Here is a 20,672-nt window from a genome sequence, read left to right on the forward strand (position 1 = left end):
TGGCCCACCTTTCACATGCGTTTGTAGCTATGTGATCATATTCTATTGATTCACGCCACCAAAATTACACAAAAGACTAAATAGGTCAGAAATATTCCAAGAATGTTTAGATGTATAACCTTAGAAATCAAATGGTATCATCTCGAATCTCTCAAGATAGACATGAGAAGTCATGCATCGCAATGAACTTTGACTAGCTAATAAATTGGTAATAATAGCACGACAAGGTATCAACACTTGGTTGTAATGTACAATCAACTTCCCATGAAACTTTTTAAGAACATTATGTTATAATCTTTGATTAAGACATATCCTTGAAAATTTTTATATGAAGAGAACAAATGAAAACAAAGGCATTAAATAATAATAATATTGCATAATCTACCAAAATTTTCACCAACTTAATATTGGGAGTATAATTTGGTATAGTGAAACCGAGAATAAGAGAACAATTATTGAGTTAGATTTGGCACCCTCAATTACCATGTAATAGGTTATGACAGGTAAGTAGCCCCACCCTTGGAGTTATGGTGGAGATGATTTCTTGAAGACTAATGATAAAATGACTCGAGTATTTGTACTTAGTTGACGTGGCAAGTGTATAGAACCGTAGACTTTTTCCCTGTGTATCCCACAGAAAAATATCTATGATTCTATGCTCTTACCACGTCAATCGAGTATAGATTGAATACTGTAAAGGGTAAAATCGGTATTAGATACGTAGTATATATAAGATAACTATCAATGATCGATCACATGATAATTAATATGTATCTCGAAATATTGATTGATATATCTTGGATTAAATTTTATTTAATTAGGATTGTAATCTTATTTAGAAATAGAAAATCTCATAATTGACTAGAGAATATCTAGTTCTAGATAATAATTGACTAGAGAATATCTATTTTAGATAATGATATATTATGTAGAGAATCTTGAACGATTTTACTTTCTTTTTAGAGTTTGACTTTCTATCTATATAAGGAGAATTATTAACTAGAAGAAGGGAATGCTCATAGGTAGGAGGAAAAAAAGTAAAGAAGACTAGGTTTTGTAAATCTTGTATTTGCTTCAAGAATAGTAGAATGGTCCTACGGAGTTTGGAGATGTAGTCAGGATTTTCGATGAACCCCATGAACAAATCTTGTTTCTTGTCTTCTTTTTTTTTTTTTAATGAATTTTTGTGTGATTTTGATTGTTCGTATGCATGAACAACATTGAAAATTGATTGTTAAGGATAAATCTCGAGAAATTGACGATATATAAGATTTTACTTCTACAAGTACGATTTTTCGAATAAAAAAATCATGACTTTTTCTTGAAGGTCTTTCGTATGAACCTTTGTAATTTGGAACATTCTTCATTTCCATTAGCTACAATCTTGAAATTACATTAGTAACACTATATATTTCAGAAGCAACCAATTATAATTGGGCAAAGTAACAAACAAAAGAATTTCAATTAAAAATAAACTTATTTTCGAAAATATAATCATTCCATCTTTATCTTGAGTTTTTTACTCATCATCAAAGATAAAAATGAAATAAAAAAACTACCAAAAGTTCGAAATGGAGTTCACGTGAGGGTGACACAAAAAAACACGCAACACCAACAAGGGCAAAGTTGGTGAGGAGCTGATGGGGGCAATTGCCCCTATAGAATTTTGAGACAACCCTATATTTTCAACTAATTACATGTCACATTTGTCCCCCCTCCCTCCCCTCCCCTCCCCTCCCTCCCCATTTGCCCTCACACCCTCCTCTTCCTCCAATCGTATTTTTCAGCACAAATAATTTTTCAACCATTCAAATTATTCAACTATGCAGCTAATCATAATTAACTCCCACTGAAAGAAAATCCCGACTCCGCCCCTTGGATACCAACCGAAGTTTTCGGCTGTAGAGAGAGAGAGAGAGAGAGAGAGAGAGAGATAGAGAGAGAGGGCACTGATATCGTTGACCTTTCAAGATTGTCTGGTACCACGTGACGAATGTCAGGTTTTGGTCACAAGACTTGGGAACTTATCCAAGCGCCTGTTAGTCAGGGTTAACGTAAGCTATCTGTCTGTGTATCTTTTGCTAAATTATCTGTCTGTATCTTATTCATATTATTCCTCATAAATCGTCCACCCTTCTTCAAAAGGGCATTTCATTGAAGTCATACACCTCGTTTTGGTGAACATTTGAGATATCCTTTGCTTGCAAACTGGCGACAGTGACCTAGAGTTCGTTCTCCTGTCTATTGAAAATGACATAAATGCCCTCCTAGTCTTCTACTTGTTTGAAAAAAAATAAAAAACAGAAAAAACTTTGATTTTTCTTCATGCCACTAATCATCTTCAACCTAGTAGGTAATTATTATTATTATTATTTTACCATTAAAATTGAAGATGGCTACTTTTAAGAAGAAAAATCAAAGGTTTTCTCTCACAATTAGAAGACGAGGGTATTTGGATCATTTTAATAGCCTATAAGAGAAAATCGAAGTCAAGAGGGGGGCAGGTCATCAATTTGAATACACGGGAGTTATCACAAATATTCACCAAAATGTAAATTTCAGAAATTTTATCCTAGTCTCTCTCCACAACTCCTCCATTATTTTGGATCACGGAGATCTATCGGATATTACTAATCTCGAGGTGACATGTATCACCACTCCCACCCTTCAGATATGTGATTGAATACCCGTTTAGTACAGAGGCAAAAACTCAAGTATGTTTTCTCTGTCGATCATCGGTACAAAAATTTTCTATAGGAAATTTGGGTCCATCAAACAAAACACCTGTAATTAGAAGACATGACTATAACAAAATTGAATGGCGAACAAGATCCCCACTAAACCAAACCCAAACTTTTGTGATCAAGGCTTTGATGATGGGTTTAGCTGGTGTAAACAAAACAAAAAAAACAGTACAAAAACACAAAACGTAGGCCAGGCCATTAGCTACTAATAACAAGGGAAAATTAGAAACATCATACATATATACATCGGCTTCGCTTGTCAATAGAAAAGTAACTTGTATACAACTAACATGAATTCATGAAAGGATAGATGTGAGGCCATTTTCTTTAACCTGTGCTGTGCATACAAAACAAAAAAAGAAAAAAGAAAAAAATACATGATTGAGCAAAACCACAAAACAATCATTCATTCCACACTTCCATATTATTACCTCCGACCGCCTCCAGCATAAAAAGGAGATGTTTGATGTGAAGTTAGCATTTAGAGTTGGTAGTCAAATGACGTCAGTTCTATATGTGCGTTGTCAGGCTTCTTGTTGTTGGTACACGCTTTAGTTGTAATATATGTGTTCTCAGGCTACTGTCTTTAACCTGGTTGCATAGGGGTTCTGTTATCAATGAGTAGAGAAGAAGAGAAAGATATATAAAATTGGAAACTACACTTACCTGCATGGCTGCTAATGTAGACAAGAGATCTTTGCATTGGTCAAGCGATGCCCGTTCTTGTGCAGTTACATTTGCAAGTTCAGCCACCAAGGAATTCACTCCCTCCACCTGTAAATGCAAATGGTTATGAACAGAAATGTAAATTAAATAGACCCAAGAGTTTGTGTTCAATCAATTTATTTTCATTATTTCATTAGGTATGTAGAGACTTAATAGAATGGTTATAAATTTGGTTCATGAATACAATGCTACTTATCAAAAAAAAAAAAAAAATCAATGTAGGGTGCATCGCACAAAGAGATAAAATATATATATATATATAGGGTCCCTATCCGTGGCCAACAATTTGGCAAACATTTTGGCAAACACTTTTTCAAAACATGGGTTAGAGGTCTTGGAATGGGCTGATTTTTGGTGAGGATGATCTCTACGGTGAGGAGATCATCCTCACCAAAAATCAGCTCATTCCAAAACTTCTAGCCCCATTTTACAAGTTGAAAAATCGTGAACCTGTCCCATTTTTTGTAAACCATTTTTGATGAGGTTAGAAGTTTTGGAATGGGCTGATTTTTGGTGATGATGATCTCCTCACCATAGAGATCATCCTCACCAAAAATCAGCCCATTCCAAGACCTAACCCATGTTTAGAAAAATGTGTTTGCCAAAATGTTTGCCAAACTGTGGCCATTGAACGCTACCCATATATATATATATATATGGGAAATGTTCAGCACCCTAAGTTTTACCAAACACTTTAACAAACGTTTTTTGTCCTACATGGGTTAGAAGTTTTGGAATTAGTTGATTTTTGGTGAGGATGAATCTCTATGATTAGAAGATCATCCTCCCCAAAAATCAGCCCATTCCGAAATGTTTAGCCCCATGTTTACACGTGGAAAATCGTGGACCGTCCAATTTTTGTAAATCAATTTTGATGGGGTTAGAAGTTTTGGAATGAGCGGATTTGGTGAGGATGATCTCCTCACCATAGAGATCATCCCACCAAAATCAGCTCATTCCGAACTTCTAACCCATGTAAGACAAAACGCGTTTTTTAAGTGTGTGGAAAACTAAGGGTGGCGAACGGGACCCTATATATATATTATATATATATATATATATATATATATATATATATATATATATATATATATATATATATATATATTTTGGTTTCTTTGTAAGATAAATGAAACTTAAAGAATTAATAAAAAGAGGAATTTATCAATATTCAATAATCGGCTTATTAATTGAAAATACATGAGGTACTACAAGTGCTTGAACAGAAAAGAACTACCTATGTTAATTTACATGTGCAGAAAAACAAATGGAGAAAACCCAATGCTTCCCCAACAAAACTAATGTTTCTTTGGAAACAAATTTGAAAATGCGGATTGGGGTATTAAGAAAGATGCCTTTAACAGAAAATATAGTAATAAATAAAGGAAAAAATAGGAAAAAAATTCATGCTGTCGACTCCAGAGGCACCAATAGCTCCTTCCACATATTAACCATATACATCCTACATTTTTAGCTAGTTGACCAATAAATTAGTTGGTGTTAACTGTCATACTTGGGCATCCTTCCTTTTGCCTTCTAAGATGGGCAGAGAGTACAGAACTACAAGATACATTTTTCAGAACTTCAGGTTTTTTCTTCTTCAAGGCATTAAGAACTTAAAAATGCAGTATACGATGTGCTTAACTAGTGCATAAGGTGAATTGTGTCATAAAGTGCGACTTCAATGAAAACACATTTTGATGAATTCGATTGCTTGAAGATATGTATGTATTATATGGCTTTGTGCACATAGACTACATATCTATAAGACTAAAACAGGTGACTGGTATATATATATATATATATATATATATAGAGAGAGAGAGAGATAGAGAGAGAGAGAGAGAGAGAGAGAGAGAGAGAGAGGAGAGAGAGAGAGAGAGGCTGAGACCTTTGACAGTAAAGAGCATATAGAGGATGCCATTGCCTGCATCACATCAACTGCTGAACCAACAGCATCCTTCACATTTTGGATATCAGCCTGTGATAGAGGCCAAAAAAAAAAAAACATTATATGAAAACCCACTCCAATGTGCTGAGATTCTGTGAACACACTACCAAATCTTTAAAAGTCAAATGATACGTACCCTAGCTCCACCAACTACTGGAAGACGGAGAGTGCTAGCCTTCAAGGCTTCAATAGCTCCTGATAGAGAGCTGGAGTGGTCTCTGTCCACAAGAGCCCACTCTTCCAAATAGGTCATCTGCATTAACAAAGTAATGAGAAATTTCAGATGTAGATAATCGAAGGACCAGCATACACGAAATTGAATTAAATTCAAGAAAGCCATTCTATGTATAACCACACATCTCCAATAATAAACAACCATCTATTTATTGTAGTTTGATGACTTATCAATGTGTTCTCATTCTTTTTTATCATTTCCTACAATTTCAAGTAAAATTTCTTCAATATTTTCAACATTTCCACAATATTTAATCATATTTCCATGCCCACACTGGTTGGAATATTATCATTTTCAGGCTGACAAATAGAAAACCGAAATTACATACCTTGTATATTTGGCTCACAGTATAAACTTATTTCCATTAAATGCTTTACATTAATTTAATTATTATAAATAATTATCATGGTATGAATTTAGCATTGAATAACTTTTGGAACCATTTCTAAATTCAATTTTAAAATTGATTAAAACAGGATTCATTATTGCCTAATGTAAAATAAAATAAGCAACTAAAGTAACACTGAGCAAGAATTGGTGCCAAAAATGAAATCAAAAGAGTTTAAGAAACGTAGCAGGTTCACAAATCTGCATAAGAAATATAACCAGAATGGTTACCTGTCCCTTCATGATGGAAGTTAGCTTCAAATTTTGCCTCAGCAATCGTAGCTTGATCCTTTTAACTGTGACCGAATCACGCAATTCTGACATAGTTACCCATGCATTATACAGATTTTTCTGGTACAGAGAAAATAATAAGAAGAAAGAAAACCTTAGAAAATTCCGTTAAAGTTAGCAAATAACAACCAAGTAAATTATCCGAAAACATGATAAGAAAACAGGAGATGCAAACATGAAAAAGTTACAGTTATTAAGCAATTTATAAGACAATATCCACAGATTTTGAAAAGTTGTTACCAAATACAGTACTACACGCACACATAAAAACCTTGAGTAGCTTGAACTTTGATCATAAAATGGAGCCAACATTTATCAGACGAACATGAAACAGAAACATGCAACATACCGGGGAATGAAGACTGTATTTTATTTTTCTATATGACCATTTATGTCTTTATCCATATCTCCTGTTCTTCGAGAATATGTAAGTACTAGTTCTATAACCATCAACTATCACCTACTCCCTTTTACAATTATTATTTTTCTTTATACTGGCACTATTTTTGTAACTTTGTAACTTTTTCCCTTGTTCACTGTCTTTGGTAAATAAGCTACATTGATCATTCTTTAGTTGTTAGTATTCCTAAAGCTCGTACAATATGAATCCTCACATCCAAGAGGTGAGACGACTCCATATCCCTAGACTAAATATTTTACCCACACTCAATACAATCAGATGCAAGAGCCTTTGTCAAGTTTACAAAGCAATTGGGGATAACTGCAACACATTGTTACTGAAATATGCTCTAGCCAAATCGGGCCTACTTCTCGCTACAAGTGGGTTTCACTAAACATGTCACCTTCATGGAACACTAAAGCATGCATTGAAATAAACAAAGGATCATAACTCAGTTGGGAGATGGCAAAATTTTACATTGGCTACAAACCAAAATGGCTAGGGACCATCAATGTAGTGCAAAAATCATCACACAAATGATGACGACGAAGAAAGCGGATGGAGATAGTGAAAGTAGATAAGAACATTCTTTCAATAACAAAAGATGTGGCTTTGATAACAGTGGAGTGAGGGAACATGATTTTTTTACCCGGCCCCAAATCTTTGGAACAACGCTTTGAGGAAGAGTAGGATGGTGCTGATGACTGAAATTAATCCTCTTAACGTATATATCGTTTAAAAAAATATAATCTCATTTATTGTTATAACCATTAAAAGAGATCATAAATCATCAAAGCCTTATCCCAAATATTGGGGGTTAACTGAACTAATCTTGTTGCTCCATCCAATTTTTTCTAGAGCCACGTCTTCTGTTATAGAGAGACAACATTGAAAGAATTACCTTCAACCACAGTAGCATTAACAAATATGTATTAAAAATATATAAGGCCTCCAATAAACTAAAGCCTCCATTTCTTTAAGCCCTAACACAACAAAGTCCCCAAGAACTCCCCTATTGTGGAGCCTTCCTCTTTCAAAAAGTGGCCCTACCCAGGCCAAGCCAAGATTAAATAAAGAAAAGGAATCTGGAATTGGTTATTCCAATCTGATTCTGGAGTGAATTTCTTAACACTCCCACCAATGATCCAAGGTAATCATGCTAATAAACCAAAGCCACTTGATGGCGGAAAATTTATTAGGGTAAAGAACAAGCTTGTCAAATGCCCCATCTATTACTCTATTTCCATAATTCCTTTATGAAGGAACAACAGAGAAATGAGAGGTGAATGGTCTCATAGATAAAGCATGCCAAGGAAAAAACCTTTCGATTGGTTGATATTGGAAGAAAGCCATAAACAAGAAGGGAATGTGATGAATGTACCACAAATAGGCAATCATCGCTCCACATCCAAGCCTTTTATCCTCTACAGTCAACACAAACCAGAGTAACATTCACCTTCAAGCAAAGAGATATGAGGAATAAACAAGCCATCTTATCATGAAGGTTTATTTAGGACTTAGGGCACCAAACCATCTTGCTTAACCCTCTCATGACAATCAATAACCATGACACCTTGTCTGAGATGGGTCACACTATCCCAACATTGAAGTCATTCCAGAATCTTGCACTAATTCTATCAAGAAACAAAATCTTCAAAAGCAAACTGAATTCCAGTCCACATGGAAACATAATACCTCATCACAACTTTACAACATTAATGCAGAGGTGTGGAGCGAGGCAATTCAATGGCCTAAAGTATGAGGCATAAGCCTTATCAACGTGCCTTTTTAAAGGAACGATAAAAGTAAAACATAAATAAATAATAGGATGGAGTTAGTAAAAGGTGAAATTTTTAGAAGGAAAAATTATGATCCATTGTATGATGGGATAAAGATGTACCTTTAATTCTAAAAATATATATAATACTTGTTATTTTATAGTTTTAGTCAAGGATAGAAAAGAAAAATGGAATGAAATTTTGAACTTTTTTAAAAACTACTAAAACCTAAGATTGCCACCATTAGCATATGGGTGCAAGGTGCACACCTTTGATACAAGTAATTAATAGAAGTCGAGAAGGCATGAGTTATTCCCCTTTGTCAAAATCTCAGTGGATGAGTAACATGCCTCAAGAGCTTTAACCTATTTTAAGGTGTAGGGTATTTGGAGAAGCCCAAGCCTGAGGTGAGCTTCAAGACGTAAGCCTCAAACACCATTTAAAACACTAAAAACAATCATACCTCCCTAAAAATAATGCTTCTTAAAAATCCATTATTTTCAAACCCAAATCTTAGAAAATAAAAATAAAAATAAAAGAAAGAAGAAGAAAAGCATATATATATGCACACTTTAAATGTTTGTAATCACATTCAACCCACTCTCTTGGTATAGCAACTAGAATGCCAATCAATGAAATGATACTAGTTTCCTTCATTATGCCTTGCGATAGAACGCTCCTTTGAGGGTTTTGAAGCCTATAAACTATTGACTAAATGTATTTGGTACAAGAAAAATAGGTGGAGATTTACCACAAAGTTATTGCTCAAGGTTATGTTATTTTAATGGCTTCTGTAGATCTGGCAAACGTCATTCACCAAAATAGAAACATTAATGAAGGTAAAAAAAATAGCTCATACATATATAATGAGGATGAAGATGCTGACCAAGGTGCCAACTTAGCTAAGTTGGTAAGGCAAATGGAGACTAGAGTGTTGATCCCACGACCTGGGTTCATAACTCGTTGAACCCGCCTTCGTGCTGAACCTTGACCCTTGCTTGCCAAGCAAAAAAATGGATGAGGATGCAGACTCATATGTGATAGGTGTTTTGGAGGCCTTGTAGAGAAAAAACTATATTGACCAAATTAGAGACATTCATGAAGGTTTGAATCTAGCATCTTACATACAACGAAAATGCCGACTCATTGGATAAAGGTTTGGAGAGCCCATAGTGTCCATTCTAACCATAGTAGAATGGAGGAACAAAATTGGCTTAGCCAACCCCAAATATTTAGGGTAAGACTTTTCTATTGTTGTATTGACCAAGTTAGAGAGATTAATGCTGGCCTAAATGTAGAAATAATACATATTGAAGTAGGAAAACCGATATTTTATTGATTCTGGGTCTATTCTACTTTAGGAAGACTGGGGGAAATGCTAATTAACTGAAGAAGAAAGATTATGAAAAGTGTTTCAAGAAAATGTTTTAGGCCCAAAAGGTTAAAGGTAAAGGATAAATGCAAAGTCTTGCAATAGGGTGTCATAATTAAGTTTAGGATATGGAATAGGGTTAGATTTGATGGAGGGAGGGTTGAAGATTTTTTTTTGACAAGTGTAATATATTGATTAAAGCAAGGGGGACAAAGTACAAGGAGACTGAGGAGGCCTCTCAAAGAGCTACAAAACAAAGAAAAGCTAAAACATTAATGATTACAAAAAGAGTTCCATCTAAAAATAAAGTCTTCAAAAGTAATCCCCGCAAACTCTAAGTTTTGTTTAGACCAAAGGTACAAAAATCCCATGATCTCCAAGAACCCGTCATGAGAGCTTCCCATCTTACTATAAACCGTGTGGGAGGGTTAAAGGTTGTGGATTGGGTTGTGGTTTTCAGATATGAGTTTTGAAGGAGTTTAGATAGAGTTTATATACAATAAGGGAGGTTTGCATGGTTTCTTGATGGATTCTTAATGGGTTAGGAATGTTAAAAAAAATAAAAAATAAAAAAGAAGAGAAGAAGATTAAGGGGAAGAAGATGATAAAATTACCTGGGAATCATAACAAGGGCTTTTGGCATCGGATCTAGATGGCTTCACACAATCCAATCACTATAGAAGGTCTCAACAAGAGATCCGTAATTTTCAATAAATGAGAGAAATAAATTACAAGAGCCATATATATGGCTCCCACATTTTAGACTCTAACCCTAACCCTAACCCTAACATGACATAAACTTTGACCTTTTTGACCCTAAGATACAAATCCCATCATAAACTGATACCCTACCAGTATTTTGGGCCTAACTTTCTCAAAACACATCGGATTCACGAAGTCTTGGGCTGATTGGATAGGTAACAAAATAACATTTTAAATGACATGAAAATCAACTTAACAGGATATCTTTTGGCTCCTTGCCTTAAAAAAAAGTGACATAAATAGTAAATGTACTCAAATTGAACTCCTAAAATAACCCAAAAATAATTAAAAACTAGAATGTAACAAATTAAACTAATCCCAACAAAAATAAAAGTGATAAAAAAAAATTAAATCTAGACTCAAGCAAGTGAAAATTGAAATAATTAAAAAATTGAAATTGAAGTCTTTGATTGTTAGCTTGATTTGCGTTTTGCATTATATCCAATGATGATGATTCAATGGATAAAGAGGTTAACAGTTATAAGTGAATGAAAGTTAATTTTTAATTGGAATTGTTCAACAAAAGAAGTTGTTAATCCGTTAGATAATGTATACTAGAAATGTCATGTGAATTTTCCCCTTCCCACACTTAGAATAATTTTTCTAGTTAAGGATCCTAGAAAAAAAAAAAAGACAAACAAAAAAGGGTCCAGGTGAGTTCAAGCCAATTTAAGATTTCAAACTCTGTGCACAAACATTCACTATAATTTCCTAAGAATTCAGTGACAATGTGCTGGATTTGTTCATCCCCAGACAATATGCTTGCCTAATAGATACTATGCTCATAATATTTTGTTTCAGTCACTTGACAAACAATAAACTGATAATTCCTGAGTTTATATGGAAAAAAGATGAATTTCCCTTAAAACCCAAAGACAACTTTCTGTGAAGCTAACCTACCCATCAATTAAATAAGTTAACTGACATATACATTCATACATTCATGCCTTCTCCATTTTCTATATTTGATAGGTTTTATTTTGGAAGATTATATATATTTGATAGTTATGAATGAGATGCATGTGGTAGCCACGAATGGAATCCTAAGATGATCTAATTCGATTTAAAACTATAAGACTCAGCAATGGGGTCTTGGAAGATTCCATCTCTCCCCATACTGTCACATATTTCTGCCACTTCTTATGCTCTTTTGACTTAGTAGTACAACAATTAAGAAGAACTCTCAAAACTAAAGTATTAAGGACAGAGAGACGACCACTCTACATCGTCTCACTGTCACATCTGACATTGGTGACTGAATTCTTTTGTCAACTCTATGGACACAATATACACTAAAGATTGCTTCTAGTTGAGTCCTAAAGTCCCAAGGAAGCATGTTGAAAGTTCCTAAAATAAGTTTTATGCAAGAGAACCATTACAAGTACTAGATGAATATTTGAATAGAATAGGATACAAACTTCAAACCAATGAAATCTAAATTCACACAATCATACCTCAGCAGTCAGTCTCTGCATCAACAAGGCAGCATCAGCTCTCGCATTGATAAATCGCCATTGCAAGTGCCGATTATACAGAAGCCTCAACAGATGTGCATCCGCAATCCGGGTCTCCCCCATTTTACCCCTACGAACATCAGCGGGAAAACTAAGAATTGAAGGCATGTTACTCAATTGACTTCCAACTGTCCCTATTACTGCATTTCTCATCCGTGATGGACTTGGCATTCCTCGGGACGGAGAAGACGTTGATGACACTTGAAGCTTACTTGGCGACAAAGCCCTAATGGGCCCTCTTAGAGGTGATGAAAGTCCTCTGTTTGTCGAAACAGTTCGGGGAGACGACAAGGGACTATCCACTACCGACTTCTTTGACTGAATGATCTTTGATGGAAAACCTGGTTCTTGCAAGCGACGCATCCTACTGTTCGTCTCTTGCCAAAACCTTGCAGCAACACTGATGCCACGAGGCCCACTCCGTCCTCTAGTTACCCCCTCACACTCCTGTAAACCGGAATTACTACCAGAAGAGACACTATCAGTATCCGAAGCAGTTAGATCAGAAGGAACAACAGACCCATTAACTGAATCTGCATCAATTGCAAGCTCAACCGACTTTACCAATTCAACATTACCAATTCTACCATCCCCAATCATCGATTGTCTCAATGCTCGAATTGCCGCCCCAGATCCAATTAGTTTCTTCTTCTCCCCAACACTACAATCCAAACTTCTCATTAGGGGATTTCCTTGACGGGTTCTACCCGGCCATCGATGCTGATCAATGGGTTTCGAGTTCTCAATTTGATCTCCACCTCCACCACTCCCATCAACCTTCCCTCCTCTCAATGGGGTAGTATTCCTCCTCCTATCCGGTGTAACTTTCCTCGAATTACTCAAATTGGGTTGTGGAGTTGCCTTAGTCTTGCTAATTGGAAGCGAAAACGATTCACCTTGAAACGAAACAGATAAACTTCTCCTTGAAGTAATCAAAACCTTAGAAGCCATGGAAGGTTCAACAACAGAAGCAGCATTGTCGGGTCTCGAATCGGGGAGCGGGGTAATGGGTCGAGGAGTCGAAGGACGTCTCCGCTCCACCGATTGGGACCGTGGTAAGGGTGTCGTCGCCGTAAGGGTTGTTCTAGAAACAAGAGGAGAAGGGAATCTTCTAGAAGAATAAGAGGAAGAAGAAGAAGAGGAATTAGAAGAAGAAGAAGTTGAAGAAGACATGTATCTAGAAGTAACTTCCCTGGATTTAGGTCTCTTAGAGTTAGAAGTAACAACAACCCCATTGTCTCTCTCTGAAGAAGGTAAAAGAGGAGGTCTTGTTGGGTTTTGATGATGATGAGTTGTTGTATCTTTTGGGTTTGTTGGATCAGTTGAAGATATGGCAGCAACCATCATCAGAAATGTCTTCTTCTTCTCCTCACATCTCAAACCCACACCCCCACAGTAAGATTAAATTATAGCTCTGGAACCACCAGAACAGAACCTGCACAAGACTAACAGAAGCTGAAGCAAGAGAGAGAGAGAGTGAAGAGAGATTTTAAAGAGAGAGAATGTATTTGGAAGAGAGACGGCAGTTAATGCCTTTCCGGTGAAAGAGTGGAGGAAGAAATACGCCGGAAAAAAAGGGCAAATTAGGGGTAGTTTTTAGGCGAAATTTGGAGAGACGTTACTTCAAGTTTCAGCTAAATTGGATTTAATTTGCAAGGGTATTTTAGGAATAATATATAAATATATATTTTCTTTTGCCCTTTTTAGAGAGGGGGGTCTTGAAATGGACAGCAGTAACGTTATGTTTTAAGTGGGTTCAATAAAAGTGGGTGGTGGATATTTTCATCATTCAAGAAAATAGGATTTTATTAATTTCGTTTTATTTATTTGTATTAATTTGAGAATGTATACTACCCAAGTCAATCTTAATCTTGTTTGTAATGATTTGACCCTTAATTTTTGGTTTAAAAAAATAAAAATAAATATAGATTCAAAGGTGTATGGATTTCGGACCGTAGATATAACTAGTTCAAATCCACGAGTACATGTAATATCCCACGAACCACACATACTAGATAAATAGGGATAAATCCCAATAAATGATTAAATAATTAATTTTGCCATTTGAGTTATAATGTATTAAAGATGATCATAAATGGGTAGCTGAAATTTTGCTTTTGGATCGTTAGTATTAGATTATAAAAATTAAATTTTTAGACTTCAAATTCTGATTTGTTTATATTATTTTCTAATAAATGATTTCTTAATTTAGTAAATGAATCTGATTTTGCTAACCTTTATTTTCATAGTTGTGACATTAAATATTATGGAAAAAAAATTCATTTTAGTGTAAAAAAGTATATTTTTGTTTGATTAAATGAATTTTGATATTAATTTTGAAAGAATCTATTCACATTTATAAACAAGATCAAATGTAACATTGATCCTAGAATTGGATTATATGCAAGAATCAAATTCTGAAATATGAAATAAATTCCCCCTAGTCCTGATTTGGGTCTAATCTTGTCAAATTTAAATATATGTATTTATTATTTTTAAATACAAGTGAAAATGATCTTGAGGCCCAAAATTACTTAGTTTCGCTGCAACGTAAATTTGCTTTTAACAACACACAAGTTTGAATGTTTGTCGATTGTAAGGATATTTTTTCAAAAGAAAATAGAAAAGTAGAGATTTTTTTTTTAAAAAAAAAAAAAAACAAGAAAAAAAATTGATCACAAAACTTTTGCATGAAAAGTTGAGTTGCATAAATAAAGAGGTCAATAAAAAACAATGTTTCAATGAACTACATTAAAGCCTATAATAATTATAAATATATTTTAAACTCATTAGCTTTAGAAATAAACAAAAGCAAACCACCTTCCTAAAGCAAACAAACTTCCCCTTTGAGTATTAATGTGGCTGAAGTTGCTCCTAAGTTGTTCGAATTACTTTTTCCCTTTTTCACTCATTCCCCTTTCTATGTAAGGCAAAAATATGTAATCAATGATGAAATTTAACTGGCAAGATCAATATACACTAATTACATTGTTTATGCCGGCGCAATCATTGATCTTAGAGATGAGATAAATATTCATTGATCGAGTGCTGTAGAGTTGAAAAGATTAAGATGAACAAATAAAAAAAAGGGAAAATTACTAAAAGAGGATTAAATATTTTAATATTTATTAAAAAAATATAAAAAAACTAATTAAGTCGTTGGACAGTTAAACGTTTTAGTAATTCACTGGACTGTCCAACGTTTAAGTGGAGGTTAAATTGTTGGACATTCCAGCATTTAATCATTAGAAAGACATTTTTAGTAAGATAATGTATTTTATTATATTAAAGCATTGGACAATCTAACGAGTTACTAAAACGTTGGACTATCTAACAACTTAATTCGTTTTTTATTATTTTTGAAAAAATAAATTATTTTTTTATAAATAGTAAAATATTTAACCCTTTTTAAATATTTTTCCCATAAAAGAATTAAGAAAAAAATTTAGTAAAAACAAATGCAATTGTGAGAATATATTAATAATCCCAATATATATATATATATATATATATATATATATATATATATATATATATATATATATATATATGTACACACACGTATTTTTTGGATGGATAAGAACAATACAATCCCAATATAAGAACAATATTTATTAAACAGAAAGCTAAATTTTTGGGATAAAGGTTTTGGAATGACAGTAAAAACCTTAATCTTAGGGTTGCTTTAGAGTTTATATACTGGTTGATGGTAAAATATTTCAAATCAAAATACAACAATTTGGATAGAACCCTTTACACAGCAACTTTGACCTAAGTTAGGTTCGATAACCATTTATAGTATAGTCCTCCAAAGGACTTAATTACAAGATCGATCTTCAACCCAATATTGAATATAATTTGCGTTTGATCTTAAAAAAGAAAAAAAGAAAGATGAAAATTTAGGGAACATTGGCCAACCTCTATTCAAAGCGTTGAGTTAGGGGATGAGTGAAAAATGTACTGTCAACGAGATATGCCTAACATATCCTGTTACAAGCCTTAGAAAAAATTATCGAATCGACGAAAGCTACAAGTCTGATAAGAGGTGGCATCAATCATATGTGTGTAGGTATGGATAGAATTGGTCTTGCTTACATCCCCATATTTATAATCTCGTTTGCCGGGCTCACATGGATACCCTATTGAGAAATTCAACTGTGGAACAATTTCTCCATATTATATAGTCCACACTCAAAAAATGCTAATTCATTGTAATGTTCATGAGATTACGAAAATTTGACTTGAAATAAAAATATATGAATTAATAAACTAAACCCTTAATTCAAATCAGCTTCCATGTAGTTATAGAAATTAGTTGGGAATGATTTTGAATATGACTAATTGGATGGTTGGATCAACAACACAGATATTAGTGTTGCCCCTTAAAATAAGAATATGTTGATTTTTCGTAAGGAGATCATCTTCACCAAAAATCAACTCATTCTGATACTTCTAATCCTATTAAATATAATTCACAGGTTGACAATTTATTGATTCTATCTTTTCTCCATTTTTTTGTTTTTTGATAATCGGGTGTCTTGTAGACAGTGGATCGGGCTTGTATTTGGGTTTTACCCAGTCCATAGATCATGGTCTTATCCAAATATTAGTCCTGAGGCACGATCTTTTCACCATTAACTTGAATGTTAAAATTGACTCGGCAAATGGCTCAAAAGGAGTTAATTTTTGAAAGACATCCTCGTCAAAAATCAACTCTCTACTCATCTATATATATGGGTCCTATATCATTTGTTGGCTAAAGAGAAAAAGAAAAAAAAAAAACGCCTAGTGTTGGAAAAGATAGAGTTTATGGGGTCAGATAAAAGGATCCCTTTTGATGAGGTGAAGGTCCATAGGGTCCTCTAAATACATGCAGAAGAAATACAGTGGACATTGTGCTTTCAAACTATAATAGCGAACAATCATTTCTCATGAGAGAGAGAGAGAGAGAGAGAGAGAGAGAGAATAATCACCTGAGCAAGCACATGAGTGAGCTAATAAATATACTTGAAAGAGTTCCCAAAGCAAGTAAATTGCTTATGGTCTTGCTGCTAATGCAAGAAGGTGAGCACCCAAAATCAACACAAACCCAAAATATAATTCAATCTATCAATGATTTGCAAGCTAAGGTAAACCTGTCTTCCTAGGATACCCCGTTATTTCCTTGCTTTCAACGGAGTACAACTATACATCAGTTTTGATGTATATTATAGTCTACACTATCAAGGTTCGCAAAATTAGATCCAACCCGGTTACTAATTAGATGTTGGGTTTACCCACTCACAGGATCAAAATTGTCTACCAGGACCTAGTTTTGTGTTGGTTCGGATATTTAGCAAACCTAGAGAGAAAAGATGTGGTTTGAATTGGTTTGTTTGGGTCGATGTAGACCCGACCTGATTAATAATTGGATCTTGGGTAAGAATTTTAGACACAATCCACTGTATGTCAAACAATACCCGGATTTCATTCCTAGGATCCTATTTGACATGATAGTGAGTTGACCCAACATGACCTTCTCTCAAAAAAAAAAAAAAATGCAGGTACGTTTAGGCATTGTAAGTAACAAGAGGAAGATCCCATTTTCTTGCCATATGGAGACAGAAGTACTTACTGGAATCTACTCATCTCGAGATCAGTGTCATAATTGTTTTATGTCGAATTTGTTCTCCACCTTGAAATCATCATCGAGAAGATGCCTATCAAGATTTAACATTCAAATTGAGCTCGACCAATGTGAAGTTGTGGCTTGATTTACAATACCTCTTTTTTGATCAGTATTATCAGACTCCATAAATCACAACTATTGAAATACAAAATCCAATGATTTGGGATTTATACCAAGGATATTTGACATATCCTCTAGATACAGATTTTATCTTGACCATTCGATTTCATGTTTTTATGTCGCAATTGCATGTTTTATTAGTCATTTTTTTTTCATGAGTGCACGGATCCTAATCCTCGATTATATAGAATGAATCTTCTTTAGGTGATTCTCTCTTATAAATTTTTCTATATATGCTAACTTTGTAGTCAATTTTCTTAATCTAGGGATTCTATAACTGTCACCAAGTTTTCAGAAATTATTTCGACTTTATATTGAAGTAATTACATGTGCACAATGAGGGATAAAATCACATTTTTTTATCTCTAAGTTTATATCCATCCTCTCTCGGAATAATTCACAATTATACTAACTATTGATTGGCAGAATCTGCGTTTACTATTTTGTCCAATTAATGGTACAGATCACGAACGTCCAATGTTGTTCATCTGTGATTTTAGGTGGTTGTCCTCATTTCAAAGGAGAACATGACAAGCCAAGAGATTTGATGTTGGAAAATTAGGTATATTTGTAAAAAAGTCAAGTTCTCATGTTCCCCTTTTAAATATCTAAATTATGTATAATTTGAATAATATAGTGAAAATCAAGTTCTCATGTTCCCTTTTTAAATATCTAAATTATGTATAATTTGAATAATATAGTGAAAATGAAAATTAGGGTCGAGATCTAAAGTGCTTTCTTTTTATTATATTTTCTTGAGATGTTAGATTAAATGTGAAAATTACATTCTATTGGGTCCCCATAACAGAAGTAGTTATGAGTTAATATTTAGGAAAAATAATGGACAACCCACCCGAAGTGCTTTCTAAAGGCGAGTTTGGTTCGATGTAACAGTGACTTTAACCATAAGGGGCCTTATTAAAATAGGTAATCAAACAAAACCAAAAAAAAAAAAAGGATAAATAATAAGTGGGTCAGATTTGACATCATGCCATAGGGCTATAAGTTAATTTATGGGGATAGCTTTATTAGGATGCTGTCTAGTTAAGTTATAGTTTTATCAACAATTGATGATGAATGAAAGTTTAGATTATACAAGTATTATTACTTCAGTGACACTCCATATTATATTTGATCTTAAAGTAACACACTTTTATAAGTATTGTTTGTTAAATAGGTATGGTAGCCCATATTGAAAGTGATTAAATGATGTTGTGTGGACCCATGTCTTTATAACTTTCCTTCTCCTTTCCATTTCAGATCCCATAACATATGAGAGAGAAATGTGATCAAATTGGAACAAGTCCCACTTCATTTGTTAGGAGAGAGAGAGAGAGAGAGATGTTGATGGGTTTCAAGAAACTTTTAGAATGCTAGATGGGTTTGGTTGATGTGGAGAAGAAATCAAAATGAACAATGAGATTAACTTGATAGGAAAGAAATTTCTATTGGTGTGGATTAAGTTGAAGAGGAGAATAGAAGGTTAGTTTGACAAATAATGACACTTTGTTTGGGTTTTAGTTTCCACTCTTTGTAAGATGCAAGCACCATTATCAATAGTGTATCATCGGTAGTTGAACTCTGTTGTGGGACAACTACTTGGCTGATGACACGTGTAATGCATTGATATAGAATGTGGGTTTTAGAAATTAGAATGGAGGGACATGCCATTCACATGGAACAGTATTGATGTAGGACGAATAGCAGAAAACTTTTGTTAGTGGCAGGGACCAAAAGGTGGGCCGATGGAAAAATAAAGCTAAACGGAAACTTAACTTCAAAAGAGCATAACTTTGCAATGTTTCTCAAAATGACTTTTTTAATAAGTTGTTCGATTCGTATCCACGAGTACTAATATGGGGATAACCGACTTGGGAGGGGATCCTCTTTGGTACACGTTCATTGTTGTAGTTTCCTGTAGCACCATTTAAGTAGTAGAGATTGACATCTTGAAAACAAAATCTAGCACTTTAGTCTTGTATCGATCATTGTGTAGATCCGATTTTGGAAAAAAAGACATATTTTAGGGTCTTAGGAAGGCTTTGAAAATGGATGATCCACCATCTCTAATTTTTAAATGAAGGGGATTTTTGTTGTTGTTTGACATGTCTCTCCCTCAACCATCAAATGCTACTACGGGGAATTGCAGGGAAAGTGTACTACAGAGGATCCTCTCCCAACCGACTAGGCCTTCTTGGGCAGGTTTACGATTGTAAAATGAGACAGTTACGAGAATTAGAGCACAACTTTTTGGGTTGAAGTTTTTTATTTTTAGTAAAATTTTCTTCGATGCATTTGTAGGTATTTTGAGCTGAGATTTATTTGAGAAAATCTTAATTAATTAATTAATTATTCTAACCACTTAAATTCATGACCCTCCCTCACTCAAGTTATTGTTCTCATTTATGACAAGCTTATCATATAGACTTGGGTTGGATTATGGGTGATGACACTATAGAATTCGGTCCAAATTCAGCCCTCACCCAAGTCATTGTTATCATTGAAAAAACAAGGTTTACCTGGTGGCAACCTCAAAATTTGTTGAAGCGTCATGCTGGAGTGACATTGAAATTCACTGTGCTTCACATACGTTGACACACAAAACTACAAGTGATTTTCATGACTTGTATCTTGATGAAAAGCATTTATGGTTCTATACACATATCCACATCAGCACAGTGTGAAATATAGTGAATTTTGCAGTCATTTCAGCATTTTTCTTTT

At 34.2% G+C, this 20,672-nt stretch overlaps 1 protein-coding gene across 3 annotated transcripts; it reads right to left on the bottom strand.

The window, feature by feature from the left end:
* Window positions 1-2,802: 2,802 nt before the first annotated feature.
* QWRF2 (QWRF motif protein (DUF566)) lies at window positions 2,803-13,788 on the bottom strand. 3 transcript variants are annotated; one of them, XR_015176682.1, is made up of 7 exons: window positions 12,101-13,788; window positions 6,275-6,394; window positions 5,558-5,674; window positions 5,362-5,451; window positions 3,411-3,518; window positions 3,176-3,335; window positions 2,803-3,076 (listed from the first exon to the last, which is right to left on the bottom strand). XR_015176682.1 is itself a non-coding variant. In XM_086435425.1 (6 exons), exons 1-6 carry the CDS (start codon window positions 13,505-13,507, stop codon window positions 3,255-3,257), a joined length of 1,923 nt encoding a protein of 640 aa, XP_086291551.1. In that variant the 5' UTR covers window positions 13,508-13,788; the 3' UTR covers window positions 2,803-3,254. The 3 variants fall into 3 exon arrangements, 1 of the variants encoding a protein (XP_086291551.1); XR_015176681.1 differs by having other exon boundaries at window positions 2,803-3,081; XM_086435425.1 differs by having other exon boundaries at window positions 2,803-3,335.
* Between the last annotated feature and the right edge of the window lie 6,884 nt (window positions 13,789-20,672).

The sequence above is a fragment of the Akebia trifoliata genome, chromosome 3 (assembly GCF_017979445.1).
Source record: "Akebia trifoliata isolate Shusen 1 chromosome 3, ASM1797944v1, whole genome shotgun sequence".
NCBI lineage: Eukaryota > Viridiplantae > Streptophyta > Magnoliopsida > Ranunculales > Lardizabalaceae > Akebia > Akebia trifoliata.